The sequence below is a fragment of the Pecten maximus genome, chromosome 12 (assembly GCF_902652985.1).
Source record: "Pecten maximus chromosome 12, xPecMax1.1, whole genome shotgun sequence".
Lineage (NCBI taxonomy): Eukaryota > Metazoa > Mollusca > Bivalvia > Pectinida > Pectinidae > Pecten > Pecten maximus.
Genome location: NC_047026.1, coordinates 42,238,433 through 42,256,030, shown reverse-complemented (window position 1 = coordinate 42,256,030; position 17,598 = coordinate 42,238,433). Strand labels below are relative to the sequence as shown.

The window sequence follows — 17,598 nt, the reverse complement described above, 5'->3', positions numbered from 1 at the left end:
TATATAGATACTATTCTGTTGGTATAAATATACTATTCTGTTGGTATATAGATACTATTCTGTTGGTATATAGGTATAATTATGTTGGTATATAGGTATTATTCTGTTGGTATATAGATACTATTATGTTGGTATATAGGTATTATTCTATTGGTATATATGTAACATTGTGTTGGTATTTTACTTTATTTACAGTTTCATCTGTCACTATCGTTAGTCCTCGTCATAGAAATTGTGGCCGGAACCCTTATCATCGTGTTTTACTCTGACCCATCAGCGCGGGAAAATCTACGTCATGCACCAGAAAAAGTGTTGAAGAAAGCAATCATTCGATACAAAGATGATGATTACTATAAAGTTTGGATGGACAATGTTCAAAAACAGGTAATATATTTCATGCATGTTCCCCTCCTAAAAATCTGTCCCTAAAGTGCTATCCCTTGGCACAAATAAGTTCCACGAGTGTGTTTCCTTACAACAAACCTGTCCCTTCAGTGTGTTCTCTTAGCACAAATATTACCGTGCGGTGTGTTCCTTTACTACAAACATGTCCCTTGAGAGTGCTCCCTAACCACAAACCTGTCCCTTGAATGTGTTCCTTTACTACCCACCTGTCCCTTGAATGTGTTCCTTTACTACCCACCTGTCCCTTGAATGTGTTCCTTTACTACCCACCTGTCCCTTGAATGTGTTCCTTTACTACCCACCTGTCCCTTGAATGTGTTCCTTTACTACAAACCTGTCCCTTGAATGTGTTCCTTTACTACCCACCTGTCCCTTGAATGTGTTCCTTTACTACAAACCTGTCCCTTGAATGTGTTCCTTTACTACCCACCTGTCCCTTGAATGTGTTCCTTTACTACGAACCTGTCCCTTGAATGTGTTCCTTTACTACCCACCTGTCCCTTGAATGTGTTCCTTTACTACGAACCTGTCCCTTGAATGTGTTCCTTTACTACCCACCTGTCCCTGGAATGTGTTCCTTTACTACCCACCTGTCCCTGGAATGTGTTCCTTTACTACCAACCTGTCCCTTGAATGTGTTCCTTTACTACCCACCTGTCCCTTGAATGTGTTCCTTTACTACCCACCTGTTCCTCGAATGTGTTCCTTTACTACCCACCTGTCCCTTGAATGTGTTCCTTTACTACAGACTTGTCCCTTGAATGTGTTCCTTTACTACAAACCTGTCCCTTGAATGTGTTCCTTTACTACGAACCTGTCCCTTGAATGTGTTCCTTTACAACGAACCTGTCCCTTGAATGTGTTCCTTTACTACGAACCTGTCCCTTGAATGTGTTCCTTTACTACGAACCTGTCCCTTGAATGTGTTCCTTTACTACCCACCTGTCCCTGGAATGTGTTCCTTTACTACGAACCTGTCCCTTGAATGTGTTCCTTTACTACAAACCTGTCCCTTGAATGTGTTCCTTTACTACGAACCTGTCCCTTGAATGTGTTCCTTTACTACCCACCTGTCCCTGAATGTGTTCCTTTACTACAAACCTGTCCCTGGAATGTGTTCCTTTACTACCCACCTGTTCCTCGAATGTGTTCTTTTACTACGAACCTGTCCCTTGAATGTGTTCCTTTACTACAGACTTGTCCCTTGAATGTGTTCCTTTACTACGAACCTGTCCCTGGAATGTGTTCCTTTACTACGAACCTGTCCCTTGAATGTGTTCCTTTACTACCCACCTGTCCCTTGAATGTGTTCCTTTACTACCCACCTGTCCCTGGAATGTGTTCCTTTATTACCGACCTGTCCCTTGAATGTGTTCCTTTACTACCCACCTGTCCCTTGAATGTGTTCCTTTACTACGAACCTGTCCCTTGAATGTGTTCCTTTACTACCCACCTGTCCCTTGAATGTGTTCCTTTACTACCCACCTGTCCCTGGAATGTGTTCCTTTATTACCGACCTGTCCCTTGAATGTGTTCCTTTATTATCGACCTGTCCCTTGAATGTGTTCCTTTACTACCAACCTGTCCCTGGAATGTGTTCCTTTACTACCCACCTGTTCCTCGAATGTGTTCTTTTACTACGAACCTGTCCCTTGAATGTGTTCCTTTACTACAGACTTGTCCCTTGAATGTGTTCCTTTACTACGAACCTGTCCCTTGAATGTGTTCCTTTACTACAAACCTGTCCCTTGAATGTGTTCCTTTACTACAAACCTGTCCCTGGAATGTGTTCCTTTACTACGAACCTGTCCCTTGAATGTGTTCCTTTACTACGAACCTGTCCCTTGAATGTGTTCCTTTACTACAAACCTGTCCCTTGAATGTGTTCCTTTACTACCCACCTGTCCCTGGAATGTGTTCCTTTATTACCGACCTGTCCCTTGAATGTGTTCCTTTATTACCGACCTGTCCCTTGAATGTGTTCCTTTACTACCAACCTGTCCCTTGAATGTGTTCCTTTACTACCAACCTGTCCCTGGAATGTGTTCCTGTACTACAATCCTGTTCCTTGAATAAGTTCCTGTACTACAAATTTGTCCCTGGAATGTGTTCCTTTACTACCGACCTGTCCCTTGAATGTGTTCCTTTACTACCAACCTGTCCCTTAAATGTGTTCCTTTACTACCAACCTGTCCTTTGAATGTGTTCCTTTACTACAAACCTGTCCCTTGAATGTGTTCCTTTACTACCCACCTGTCCCTGGAATGTGTTCCTTTACTACCCACCTGTCCCTTGAATGTGTTCCTTTACTACCCACCTGTCCCTGGAATGTGTTCCTTTACTACCCACCTGTCCCTGGAATGTGTTCCTTTATTACCGACCTGTCCCTTGAATGTGTTCCTTTATTACCGACCTGTCCCTTGAATGTGTTCCTTTACTACCAACCTGTCCCTTGAATGTGTTCCTTTACTGCCAACCTGTCCCTGGAATGTGTTCCTTTACTACGAACCTGTCCCTTGAATATGTTCATTTACTACCAACCTGTCCCTTAAATGTGTTCCTTTACTACGAACCTGTCCCTGGAATGTGTTTCCTTACTACCGACCTGTCCCTTAAATGTGTTCATTTACTACTAACCTGTCCCTGGAATGTGTTCCTTTACTACCCACCTGTCCCTTGGAATGTGTTCCTTTACTACCAACCTGTTCCTCGAATGTGTTCCTTTACTACCCACCTGTCCCTTGAATGTGTTCCTTTACCACAGACTTGTCCCTTGAATGTGTTCCTATACTACGAATCTGTCCCTTGAATGTGTTCCTTTACTACAAACCTGTCCCTTGAATGTGTTCCTTTACTACGAACCTGTCCCTTGAATGTGTTCCTTTACAACGAACCTGTCCCTTGAATGTGTTCCTTTAATACGAACCTGTCCCTTGAATGTGTTCCTTTACTACGAACCTGTCCCTTGAATGTGTTCCTTTACTACCCACCTGTCCCCTGAATGTGTTCCTTTACTACCCACCTGTCCCTTGAATGTGTTCCTTTACTACAAACCTGTCCCTTGAATGTGTTCCTTTACTACAAACCTGTCCCTTGAATGTGTTCCTTTACTACCCACCCGTCCCTTAATGTGTTCCTTTACTACCCACCTGTCCCTGGAATGTGTTCCTTTACTACCCACCTGTTCCTCGAATGTGTTCCTTTACTACGAACCTGTCCCTTGAATGTGTTCCTTTACTACAGACTTGTCCCTTGAATGTGTTACTTTACTACGAACCTGTCCCTTGAATGTGTTCCTTTACAACAAACCTGTCCCTTGAATGTGTTCCTTTACTACAAACCTGTCCCTGGAATGTGTTCCTTTACTACGAACCTGTCCCTTGAATGTGTTCCTTTACTACAAACCTGTCCCTGGAATGTGTTCCTTTACTACAAACCTGTCCCTTGAATGTGTTCCTTTACTACCCACCTGTCCCTTGAATGTGTTCCTTTACTACCCACCTGTCCCTGGAATGTGTTCCTTTATTACCGACCTGTCCCTTGAATGTGTTCCTTTATTACCGACCTGTCCCTTGAATGTGTTCCTTTACTACCAACCTGTCCCTTGAATGTGTTCCTTTACTACCAACCTGTCCCTTGAATGTGTTCCTGTACTACAATCCTGTTCCTTGAATATGTTCATTTACTACCAACCTGTCCCTTGAATGTGTTCCTTTACTACCAACCTGTCCCTTAAATGTGTTCCTTTACTACCAACCTGTCCCTTGAATGTGTTCCTTTACTACAAACCTGTCCCTTGAATGTGTTCCTTTACTACCCACCTGTCCCTGGAATGTGTTCCTTTACTACCCACCTGTCCCTTGAATGTGTTCCTTTACTACCCACCTGTCCCTGGAATGTGTTCCTTTACTACCCACCTGTCCCTGGAATGTGTTCCTTTATTACCGACCTGTCCCTTGAATGTGTTCCTTTATTACCGACCTGTCCCTGGAATGTGTTCCTTTACTACGAACCTGTCCCTTGAATGTGTTCCTTTACTACAAACCTGTCCCTTGAATGTGTTCCTTTACTACGAACCTGTCCCTTGAATGTGTTCCTTTACTACCCACCTGTCCCTTGAATGTGTTCCTTTACTACCCACCTGTCCCTGGAATGTGTTCTTTTACTACCCACCTGTTCCTCGAATGTGTTCCTTTACTACGAACCTGTCCCTTGAATGTGTTCCTTTACTACAGACTTGTCCCTTGAATGTGTTACTTTACTACGAACCTGTCCCTTGAATGTGTTCCTTTACTACAAACCTGTCCCTTGAATGTGTTCCTTTACTACAAACCTGTCCCTGGAATGTGTTCCTTTACTACGAACCTGTCCCTTGAATGTGTTCCTTTACTACCCACCTGTCCCTTGAATGTGTTCCTTTACTACCCACCTGTCCCTGGAATGTGTTCCTTTATTACCGACCTGTCCCTTGAATGTGTTCCTTTATTACCGACCTGTCCCTTGAATGTGTTCCTTTACTACCAACCTGTCCCTTGAATGTGTTCCTTTACTACCAACCTGTCCCTTGAATGTGTTCCTGTACTACAAATTTGTCCCTGGAATGTGTTCCTTTAATACCAACCTGTCCCTTGAATATGTTCATTTACTACCAACCTGTCCCTTGAATGTGTTCCTTTACTACCAACCTGTCCCTTAAATGTGTTCCTTTACTACCAACCTGTCCCTTGAATGTGTTCCTTTACTACAAACCTGTCCCTTGAATGTGTTCCTTTACTACCCACCTGTCCCTGGAATGTGTTCCTTTACTACAAACCTGTCCCTTGAATGTGTTCCTTTACTACCCACCTGTCCCTGGAATGTGTTCCTTTACTACGAACCTGTCCCTTGAATGTGTTCCTTTACTACCCACCTGTCCCTGGAATGTGTTCCTTTACTACCCACCTGTCCCTGGAATGTGTTCCTTTATTATCGAGCTGTCCCTTGAATGTGTTCCTTTATTACCGACCTGTCCCTGGAATGTGTTCCTTTACTACGAACCTGTCCCTTGAATATGTTCATTTACTACCAACCTGTCCCTTAAATGTGTTCCTTTACTACGAACCTGTCCCTGGAATGTGTTTCCTTACTACCGACCTGTCCCTTAAATGTGTTCATTTACTACCCACCTGTCCCTTGGAATGTGTTCCTTTACTACCAACCTGTCCCTGGAATGTGTTCCTTTATTACCGACCTGTCCCTTGAATGTGTTCCTTTATTACCGACCTGTCCCTTGAATGTGTTCCTTTACTACAAACCTGTCCCTTGAATGTGTTCCTTTACTACAAACCTGTCCCTTGAGTGTGTTCCTTTACTACAAACCTGTCCCTTAAATGTGTTTTTTTTACTACAAACCTGTCCCTTAAATGTGTTCCTTTACTACAAACTTGTCCCTTAAATGTGTTTTTTTTACTACAAACCTGTCCCTTGAATGTGTTCTCTTAGCACATATATCTCTGGAAAGATTCTCAGCTCACGCAGTAGAGTGATGCTTACTAGAGGGTTTTCCTATAACATTTTTATATCTAAAGGGAGAGATGCTGAATGGTACATGTATCAAAAGCTTGCATTAATATAAGGTAGCTGTATCATGTATCGAACTCAATAAATCATAGTTATAGCCCTTGATGGAACCCATGTCCAGCCAATTCCAAAGTACTTCATTATACAATGGTGAAGCAACTCACGCCATTTCATTTACAAATCGATATATTACTTTCCGCTAGAATGGAAATTTTACTAGAGTAGTCATATCTGAGAAATTGATTGATGTTCCGTGGACGTAATTCGAAATTGATGATCAGTCATTTTTGTCTGTAGGTCCGGATAGCGGCCAGCCTTATAACACTGATGTATCCCTCAGTAACATACCGGCCAGCCTTATAACACTGATGTATCCCTCAGTAACATACCGGCCAGCCTTATAACACTGATGTATCCCTCAGTAACATACCGGCCAGCCTTATAACACTGATGTATCCCTCAGTAACATACCTACCTGCCTTATAACACTGATGTATCCCTCAGTAACATACCGGCCAGCCTTATAACACTGATGTATCCCTCAATAACATACCGGCCAGCCTTATAACACTGATGTATCCCTCAGTAACGTACCGGCCAGCCTTATAACACTGATGTATCCCTCAGTAACATACCGGCCAGTCTTATAACACTGATGTATCCCTCAGTAACATACCGGCCAGCCTTATAACACTGATGTATCCCTCAGTAACGTACCGGCCAGCCTTATAACACTGATGTATCCCTCAGTAACATACCGGCCAGTCTTATAACACTAATGTATCCCTCAGTAACATACCGGCCAGCCTTATAACACTGATGTATCCCTCAGTAACATACCGGCCAGCCTTATAACACTGATGTATCCCTCAGTAACGTACCGGCCAGCCTTATAACACTGATGTATCCCTCAGTAACATACCGGCCTGCCTTATAACACTGATGTATCCCTCAGTAACGTACCGGCCAGCCTTATAACACTGATGTATCCCTCAGTAACGTACCGGCCAGCCTTATAACACTGATGTATCCCTCAGTAACATACCGGCCAGCCTTATAACACTGATGTATCCCTCAGTAACATACCGGCCAGTCTTATAACACTGATGTATCCCTCAGTAACATACCGGCCAGCCTTATAACACTGATGTATCCCTCAGTAACATACCGGCCAGCCTTATAAAACTGATGTATCCCTCAGTAACATAACGGCCGGCCTCATAACACTGATGTATCCCTCAGTAACATACCGGCCAGCCTTATAACACTGATGTATCCCTCAGTAACATATATATACCGGCCAGTCCTATAACACTGATGTATCCCTCAGTAACATACCGGCCAGCCTTATAACACTGATGTATCCCTCAGTAACATACCGGCCAGTCTTATAACACTGATGTATCCCTCAGTAACATACCGGCCAGTCCTATAACACTGATGTATCCCTCAGTAACATACCGGCAAGCCTTATAACACTGATGTATCCCTCAGTAACATACCGGCCAACCCTATAACACTGATGTATCCCTCAGTAACATACCGGCCAGCCTTATAACACTGATGTATCCCTCAGTAACATACCGGCCAGTCTTATAACACTGATGTATCCCTCAGTAACATACCGGCCAGTCTTATAACACTGATGTATCCCTCAGTAACATACCGGTCAGCCTTATAACACTGATGTATCCCTCAGTAACATACCGGCCAGCCTTATAACACTGATGTATCCCTCAGTAACATACCGGCCAGTCTTATAACACTGATGTATCCCTCAGTAACATACCGGCCAGTCTTATAACACTGATGTATCCCTCAGTAACATACCGGCCAGCCTTATAACACTGATGTATCCCTCAGTAACGTACCGACCAGTCTTATAACACTGATGTATCCCTCAGTAACGTACCGGCCAGCCTTATAACACTGATGTATCCCTCAGTAACATACCGGCCAGCCTTATAACACTGATGTATCCCTCAGTAACGTACCGGCCAGCCTTATAACACTGATGTATCCTCAGTAACATACCGGCCAGCCTTATAACACTGATGTATCCCTCAGTAACATACCGGCCAGCCTTATAACACTGATGTATCCCTCAGTAACATACCGGCCAGCCTTATAACACTGATGTATCCCTCAGTAACATACCGGCCAGCCTTATAACACTGATGTATCCCTCAGTAACATACCGGCCAGTCTTATAACACTGATGTATCCCTCAGTAACATACCGGCCAGCCTTATAACACTGATGTATCCCTCAGTAACATACCGGCCAGCCTTATAACACTGATGTATCCCTCAGTAACATACCGGCCAGTCTTATAACACTGATGTATCCCTCAGTAACATACCGCCAGCCTTATAACACTGATGTATCCCTCAGTAACATACCGGCCAGACTTATAACACTGATGTATCCCTCAGTAACATACCGGTCCAGTCTTATAACACTGATGTATCCCTCAGTAACATACCGGCCAGCCTTATAACACTGATGTATCCCTCAGTAACATACCGGCCAGCCTTATAACACTGATGTATCCCTCAGTAACATACCGGCCAGCCTTATAACACTGATGTATCCCTCAGTAACATACCGGCCAGTCTTATAACACTGATGTATCCCTCAGTAACATACCGGCCAGCCTTATAACACTGATGTATCCCTCAGTAACATACCGGCCAGTCTTATAACACTGATGTATCCCTCAGTAACATACCGGCCAGTCCTTATAACACTGATGTATCCCTCAGTAACATACCGGCCAGCCTTATAACACTGATGTATCCCTCAGTAACATACCGGCCAGCCTTATAACACTGATGTATCCCTCAGTAACATACCGGCCAGTCTTATAACACTGATGTATCCCTCAGTAACATACCGGCCAGCCTTATAACACTGATGTATCCCTCAGTAACATACCGGCCAGACTTATAACACTGATGTATCCCTCAGTAACATACCGGCCAGTCTTATAACACTGATGTATCCCTCAGTAACATACCGGCCAGCCTTATAACACTGATGTATCCCTCAGTAACATACCGGCCAGCCTTATAACACTGATGTATCCCTCAGTAACATACCGGCCAGCCTTATAACACTGATGTATCCCTCAGTAACATACCGGCCAGCCTTATAACACTGATGTATCCCTCAGTAACATACCGGCCAGCCTTATAACACTGATGTATCCCTCAGTAACATACCGGCCAGTCTTATAACACTGATGTATCCCTCAGTAACATACCGGCCAGCCTTATAACACTGATGTATCCCTCAGTAACATACCGGCCAGCCTTATAACACTGATGTATCCCTCAGTAACATACCGGCCAGCCTTATAACACTGATGTATCCCTCAGTAACATACCGGCCAGTCTTATAACACTGATGTATCCCTCAGTAACATACCGGCCAGCCTTATAACACTGATGTATCCCTCAGTAACATACCGGCCAGCCTTATAACACTGATGTATCCCTCAGTAACATACCGGCCAGCCTTATAACACTGATGTATCCCTCAGTAACATACCGGCCAGCCTTATAACACTGATGTATCCCTCAGTAACATACCGGCCAGTCTTATAACACTGATGTATCCCTCAGTAACATACCGGCCAGTCTTATAACACTGATGTATCCCTCAGTAACATACCGGCCAGCCTTATAACACTGATGTATCCCTCAGTAACATACCGGCCAGCCTTATAACACTGATGTATCCCTCAGTAACATACCGGCCAGCCTTATAACACTGATGTATCCCTCAGTAACATACCGGCCAGTCTTATAACACTGATGTATCCCTCAGTAACATACCGGCCAGCCTTATAACACTGATGTATCCCTCAGTAACATACCGGCCAGTCCTTATAACACTGATGTATCCCTCAGTAACATACCGGCCAGCCTTATAACACTGATGTATCCCTCAGTAACATACCGGCCAGCCTTATAACACTGATGTATCCCTCAGTAACATACCGGCCAGTCTTATAACACTGATGTATCCCTCAGTAACATACCGGCCAGCCTTATAACACTGATGTATCCCTCAGTAACATACCGGCCAGCCTTATAACACTGATGTATCCCTCAGTAACATACCGGCCAGCCTTATAACACTGATGTATCCCTCAGTAACATACCGGCCAGCCTTATAACACTGATGTATCCCTCAGTAACATACCGGCCAGCCTTATAACACTGATGTATCCCTCAGTAACATACCGGCCAGTCCTTATAACACTGATGTATCCCTCAGTAACATACCGGCCAGTCTTATAACACTGATGTATCCCTCAGTAACATACCGGCCAGCCTTATAACACTGATGTATCCCTCAGTAACATACCGGCCAGCCTTATAACACTGATGTATCCCTCAGTAACATACCGGCCAGTCCTTATAACACTGATGTATCCCTCAGTAACATACCGGCCAGCCTTATAACACTGATGTATCCCTCAGTAACATACCGGCCAGCCTTATAACACTGATGTATCCCTCAGTAACATACCGGCCAGCCTTATAACACTGATGTATCCCTCAGTAACATACCGGCCAGCCTTATAACACTGATGTATCCCTCAGTAACATACCGGCCAGCCTTATAACACTGATGTATCCCTCAGTAACATACCGGCCAGCCTTATAACACTGATGTATCCCTCAGTAACATACCGGCCAGCCTTATAACACTGATGTATCCCTCAGTAACATACCGGCCAGCCTTATAACACTGATGTATCCCTCAGTAACATACCGGCCAGCCTTATAACACTGATGTATCCCTCAGTAACATACCGGCCAGCCTTATAACACTGATGTATCCCTCAGTAACATACCGGCCAGCCTTATAACACTGATGTATCCCTCAGTAACATACCGGCCAGCCTTATAACACTGATGTATCCCTCAGTAACATACCGGCCAGCCTTATAACACTGATGTATCCCTCAGTAACATACCGGCCAGCCTTATAACACTGATGTATCCCTCAGTAACATACCGGCCAGTCTTATAACACTGATGTATCCCTCAGTAACATACCGGCCAGCCTTATAACACTGATGTATCCCTCAGTAACATACCGGCCAGCCTTATAACACTGATGTATCCCTCAGTAACATACCGGCCAGTCCTTATAACACTGATGTATCCCTCAGTAACATACCGGCCAGCCTTATAACACTGATGTATCCCTCAGTAACATACCGGCCAGCCTTATAACACTGATGTATCCCTCAGTAACATACCGGCCAGCCTTATAACACTGATGTATCCCTCAGTAACATACCGGCCAGGCCTTATAACACTGATGTATCCCTCAGTAACATACCGGCCAGCCTTATAACACTGATGTATCCCTCAGTGTACCGGCCAGCCTTATAACACTGATGTATCCCTCAGTAACATACCGGCCAGTCTTATAACACTGATGTATCCCTCAGTAACATACCGGCCAGCCTTATAACACTGATGTATCCCTCAGTAACATACCGGCCAGCCTTATAACACTGATGTATCCCTCAGTAACATACCGGCCAGCCTTATAACACTGATGTATCCCTCAGTAACATACCGGCCAGCCTTATAACACTGATGTATCCCTCAGTAACATACCGGCCAGTCTTATAACACTGATGTATCCCTCAGTAACATACCGGCCAGCCTTATAACACTGATGTATCCCTCAGTAACATACCGGCCAGCCTTATAACACTGATGTATCCCTCAGTAACATACCGGCCAGGCCTTATAACACTGATGTATCCCTCAGTAACATACCGGCCAGCCTTATAACACTGATGTATCCCTCAGTAACATACCGGCCAGTCCTTATAACACTGATGTATCCCTCAGTAACATACCGGCCAGCCTTATAACACTGATGTATCCCTCAGTAACATACCGGCCAGTCTTATAACACTGATGTATCCCTCAGTAACATACCGGCCAGTCTTATAACACTGATGTATCCCTCAGTAACATACCGGCAGCCTTATAACACTGATGTATCCCTCAGTAACATACCGGCCAGCCCTATAACACTGATGTATCCCTCAGTAACATACCGGCCAGCCTTATAACACTGATGTATCCCTCAGTAACATACCGGCCAGTCTTATAACACTGATGTATCCCTCAGTAACATACCGGCCAGCCTTATAACACTGATGTATCCCTCAGTAACATACCGGCCAGCCTTATAACACTGATGTATCCCTCAGTAACATACCGGCCAGCCTTATAACACTGATGTATCCCTCAGTAACATACCGGCCAGCCTTATAACACTGATGTATCCCTCAGTAACATACCGGCCAGCCTTATAACACCTGATGTATCCCTCAGTAACATACCGGCCAGTCTTATAACACTGATGTATCCCTCAGTAACATACCGGCCAGCCTTATAACACTGATGTATCCCTCAGTAACATACCGGCCAGCCTTATAACACTGATGTATCCCTCAGTAACATACCGGCCAGCCTTATAACACTGATGTATCCCTCAGTAACATACCGGCCAGCCTTATAACACTGATGTATCCCTCAGTAACATACCGGCCAGCCTTATAACACTGATGTATCCCTCAGTAACATACCGGCCAGTCTTATAACACTGATGTATCCCTCAGTAACATACCGGCCAGCCTTATAACACTGATGTATCCCTCAGTAACATACCGGCCAGTCTTATAACACTGATGTATCCCTCAGTAACATACCGGCCAGCCTTATAAGACTGATGTATCCCTCAGTAACGTACCGGCCAGCCTTATAACACTGATGTATCCCTCAGTAACATATATATACCGGCCAGTCTTATAACACTGATGTATCCCTCAGTAACATACCGGCCAGCCTTATAACACTGATGTATCCCTCAGTAACATACCGGCCAGCCTTATAACACTGATGTATCCCTCAGTAACATACCGGCCAGCCTTATAACACTGATGTATCCCTCAGTAACATACCGGCTAGCCTTATAACACTGATGTATCCCTCAGTAACATACCGGCCAGCCTTATAACACTGATGTATCCCTCAGTAACATACCGGCCAGCTTTATAACACTGATGTATCCCTCAGTAACATACCGGCCAGCCTTATAACACTGATGTATCCCTCAGTAACATACCGGCCAGTCCTTATAACACTGATGTATCCCTCAGTAACATACCGGCCAGCCTTATAACACTGATGTATCCCTCAGTAACATACCGGCCAGCCTCATAACACTGATGTATCCCTCAGTAACATACCGGCCAGCCTTATAACACTGATGTATCCCTCAGTAACATATACCGGCCAGTCCTATAACACTGATGTATCCCTCAGTAACATACCGGCCAGCCTTATAACACTGATGTATCCCTCAGTAACATACCGGCCAGTCTTATAACACTGATGTATCCCTCAGTAACATACCGGCCAGTCCTATAACACTGATGTATCCCTCAGTAACATACCGGCCAGCCTTATAACACTGATGTATCCCTCAGTAACATACCGGCCAGCCTATAACACTGATGTATCCCTCAGTAACATACCGGCCAGCCTTATAACACTGATGTATCCCTCAGTAACATACCGGCCAGTCTTATAACACTGATGTATCCCTCAGTAACATACCGGCCAGTCCTATAACACTGATGTATCCCTCAGTAACATACCGGCCAGCCTTATAACACTGATGTATCCCTCAGTAACATACCGGCCAACCCTATAACACTGATGTATCCCTCAGTAACATACCGGCCAGCCTTATAACACTGATGTATCCCTCAGTAACATACCGGCCAGCCTGATAACACCGATGTATCCCTCAGTAACATACCGGCCAGTCTTATAACACTGATGTATCCCTCAGTAACATACCGGCCAGCCTTATAACACTGATGTATCCCTCAGTAACATACCGGCCAGCCTTATAACACTGATGTATCCCTCAGTAACATACCGGCCAGCCTTATAACACTGATGTATCCCTCAGTAACATACCGGCCAGCCTTATAACACTGATGTATCCCTCAGTAACATACCGGCCAGCCTTATAACACTGATGTATCCCTCAGTAACATACCGGCCAGTCTTATAACACTGATGTATCCCTCAGTAACATACCGGCCAGCCTTATAACACTGATGTATCCCTCAGTAACATACCGGCCTGTCTTATAACACTGATGTATCCCTCAGTAACATACCGGCCAGCCTTATAAGACTGATGTATCCCTCAGTAACGTACCGGCCAGCCTTATAACACTGATGTATCCCTCAGTAACATATATATACCGGCTAGTCTTATAACACTGATGTATCCCTCAGTAACATACCGGCCAGCCTTATAACACTGATGTATCCCTAGTAACATACCGGCCAGCCTTATAACACTGATGTATCCCTCAGTAACGTACCGGCCAGCCTTATAACACTGATGTATCCCTCAGTAACATACCGGCCAGCCTTATAACACTGATGTATTTCACATCATGGGATGACGGGCGGTGTTTCCGATACGCAAAATGAGGTGAGGGTTGATGTTTCGGCTCCACTGAAGGAGTGAGGGTGGATGTTTCGGCTCCACTGAAGGAGTGAGGGTGGATGTTTCGGGCCTGCTGAAGGAGTGAGGGTGGATGTTTTGGTCCGCTGAAGGAGTGTCCGCTGAAGGAATTAGAATGGATGTTTCGGGTCCGCTGAAGGAGTTAGGGTGGATGTTTTGGTGTTTCGGGTCCGCTGAAGGAGTTAGGGTGGATGTTTCGGGTCCGCTGAAGGAGTGAGGGTGGATGTTTCGGGTCCGCTGAAGGAGTTAGGGTGGATGTTTCGGGTCCGCTGAAGGAGTGAGGGTGGATGTTTCGGGTCCGCTGAAGGAGTGAGGGTGGATGTTTCGGGTCTGCTGAAGGAGTGAGGATGGATGTTTCGGGTCCGCTGAAGGAGTTAGGGTGGATGTTTCTGTCCGCTGAAGGAGTGAGGGTGGATGTTTCGGGTCCGCTGAAGGAGTTAGGGTGGATGTTTCGGGTCCGCTGAAGGAGTGAGGGTGAATGTTTCGGGTCCGCTGAAGGAGTTAGGGTGGATGTTTCGGGTCCGCTGAAGGAGTGAGGGTGGGTGTTTCGGTCCGCTGAAGGAGTTAGGGTGGATGTTTCGGGTCCGCTGAAGGAGTTAGGGTGGATGTTTCGGTCCGCTGAAGGAGTTAGGGTGGATGTTTCTGTCCGCTGAAGGAGTGAAGGTGGATGTTTCTGTCCGCTGAAGGAGTGAGGGTGGATGTTTCTGTCCGCTGAAGGGGTGAATGTGGTGTTTCAGGGTTAGGGCTGCCGATTTTAAATGCAATTTTGACACAATATCTGCGTTATTAAAATTGAAAAACACTTCCTCTAAAAACCGTCCCTGCCATGGTTTTAGGACAGATCTAGAGTTTTGTCGTGTGAAGAAGGGGCTGTGGTATTCGTATGTTGTAACTTCGTTTGGGTCTCCAAGGTAAAAGATTTGTCAGTATGGCATGGGTTAGAAGAAGAGTTTTATTTAAACTTGGCTTTCTCATTATCCTTCAGCTGCTACAGTTTGTTGACAGACAGCTTGATACTGTTCTCTAGGAAACCTAGATATATTTCTTATCATAACACTTTTCGGAATGTGTTAACATTTAAATCTTTTTCAGCAAGAACTTATCAGTTTTTGTATTAAACATGTACGATAGCAGATTTACGTGTATACTAAATTATTTGTCCGTGAAACTGTTCGTATTGTAGAGCATAAGCTATGTTTCCGTTTGTTACAGTTTAAGTGTTGCGGTGTGAGCCACACAGACGAAGGCTACAAAGACTGGCAGCTCAACATCTACTTCAACTGTACCCGCCTCAACCCAAGTATAGAGCGATGTGCTGTTCCTTTTTCCTGTTGTATATTTTATCCTGTAAGTAATAGTATCCCTCCAATCCAGTATTGTACGAGTGTTGTCCCTAATCTTGTATATTTTATCCTGTAGGTAGTAATACCCCTTATGTCCAATATGATACGAATACTATCCCTAATCTTGTATATTTTATCCTGTAAGTAGTAATACCCCTTCTGTCTAATTTAATACTAATACTATCCCTAATCTTGTATATTTTATCCTGTAAGTAGTAATACCCCTTCTGTCCAATTTAATACGAATACTATCCCTAATCTTGTATATTTTATCCTGTAAGTTGTAAAACCTCTTCTGTCCAATTTAATACGAATACTATCCCTAATCTTGTATATTTTATCCTGTAAGTAGTAATACCCCTTCTGTCCAATTTAATACGAATACTATCCCTAATCTTGTATATTTTATCCTGTAAGTAGTAACACCCATTCTGTCCAATACATTGTATGTATTAAAATGGAGTTCAAAGACGATGGTCCGGCTTTTCCGACAGTAAACTTTAATTTTCATTTCTGTTTCCGTTGTCAGTGTCATTATATTATGTAGATTCTATACAAGGTGCATTTTACTTCATATTAATACAGATTTTTTTTTATGAAAAATTAAGTGGATTCAGCTGCGTACCTGCGTACAGGCAGCTACGCGTAATGGCCCGGACACCATGTCTGGTGTAGGTCCAGAGTGTGAAAGCGTATTTCTTCGAACCGTTTGGTGTCGCTAGGATTTGGTGCAGATATAATAAAATCGGGCGTGACATAATACCTTCCTTACATATGCGAATAAATGAGATATTTATTTACCCCAAATCACCCTTTTAGTCCCATATCAATGGTTGTTAATTTCGTCCGTGTTGACCCTCGCTTTACGCTGGTCAAAATGGCATACTTGTCCGACACGATATTGCGAAATATGTAAGTCGCGGTCGGAAAATCACCCGATCAGGGCACGATGGAACGAAAAGCAAAACAATAACAAAAAAAACATCTTTTTTGTACAGTCTACCGAGTATTATATGTATTCTTGCATGAGATATATCCGGTTTTACGAGATGATAAGCTTAGTTTTCTTGATTTAAACTTTTTAAAAAGAAATATATGTATACAATAAATGATATTTTGTCTTTTCGGTCCATTGCGTTCAGATTCGGGTGATTAGTTGGACTGTCACTTGCAAAAAGGCGGGTCAAGTGTGAAATTTTGACCAGCCAACATGATGATCATCATCAATCTGATAAATGATATAGATCGGTCAGTGTCTGGAACCAAACGGCTTACCGCCACCAACCCCATAAAGGATATAAATCGGCCATTGACTGGAACCAAACGGCTTACCGCCACCAACCCCATAAAGGATATAAATCGGCCATTGTCCGGAACCAAACGGCTTACCGCCACCAACGCCATAAAGGATATAAATCGGCCATTGTCTGGAACCAAACGGCTTACCGCCACCGACCCCATACAGGATATAAATCGGCCATTGTCCGGAACCAAACGGCTTACCGCCACCAACGCCATAAAGGATATAAATCGGCCATTGTCTGGAACCAAACGGCTTACCGCCACCGACCCCATAAAGGATATAAATCGGCCATTGTCCGGAACCAAACGGCTTACCGCCACCAACGCCATAAAGGATATAAATCGGCCATTGTCTGGAACCAAACGGCTTACCGCCACCGACCCCATACAGGATA

At 44.3% G+C, this 17,598-nt stretch overlaps 1 protein-coding gene across 1 annotated transcript in view; it reads left to right on the top strand.

Moving 5' to 3' along the window:
• Nucleotides 1-17,598, top strand: part of LOC117338804 (tetraspanin-33-like) — a gene marked incomplete at its 3' end in the record, with an annotated part of 84,315 nt that overhangs the window by 53,212 nt on the left and 13,505 nt on the right. The window contains 2 exon segments of the mRNA XM_033900156.1: nt 196-384; nt 15,771-15,905. Coding sequence (XP_033756047.1) covers nt 196-384; nt 15,771-15,905 — 324 coding nt within the window.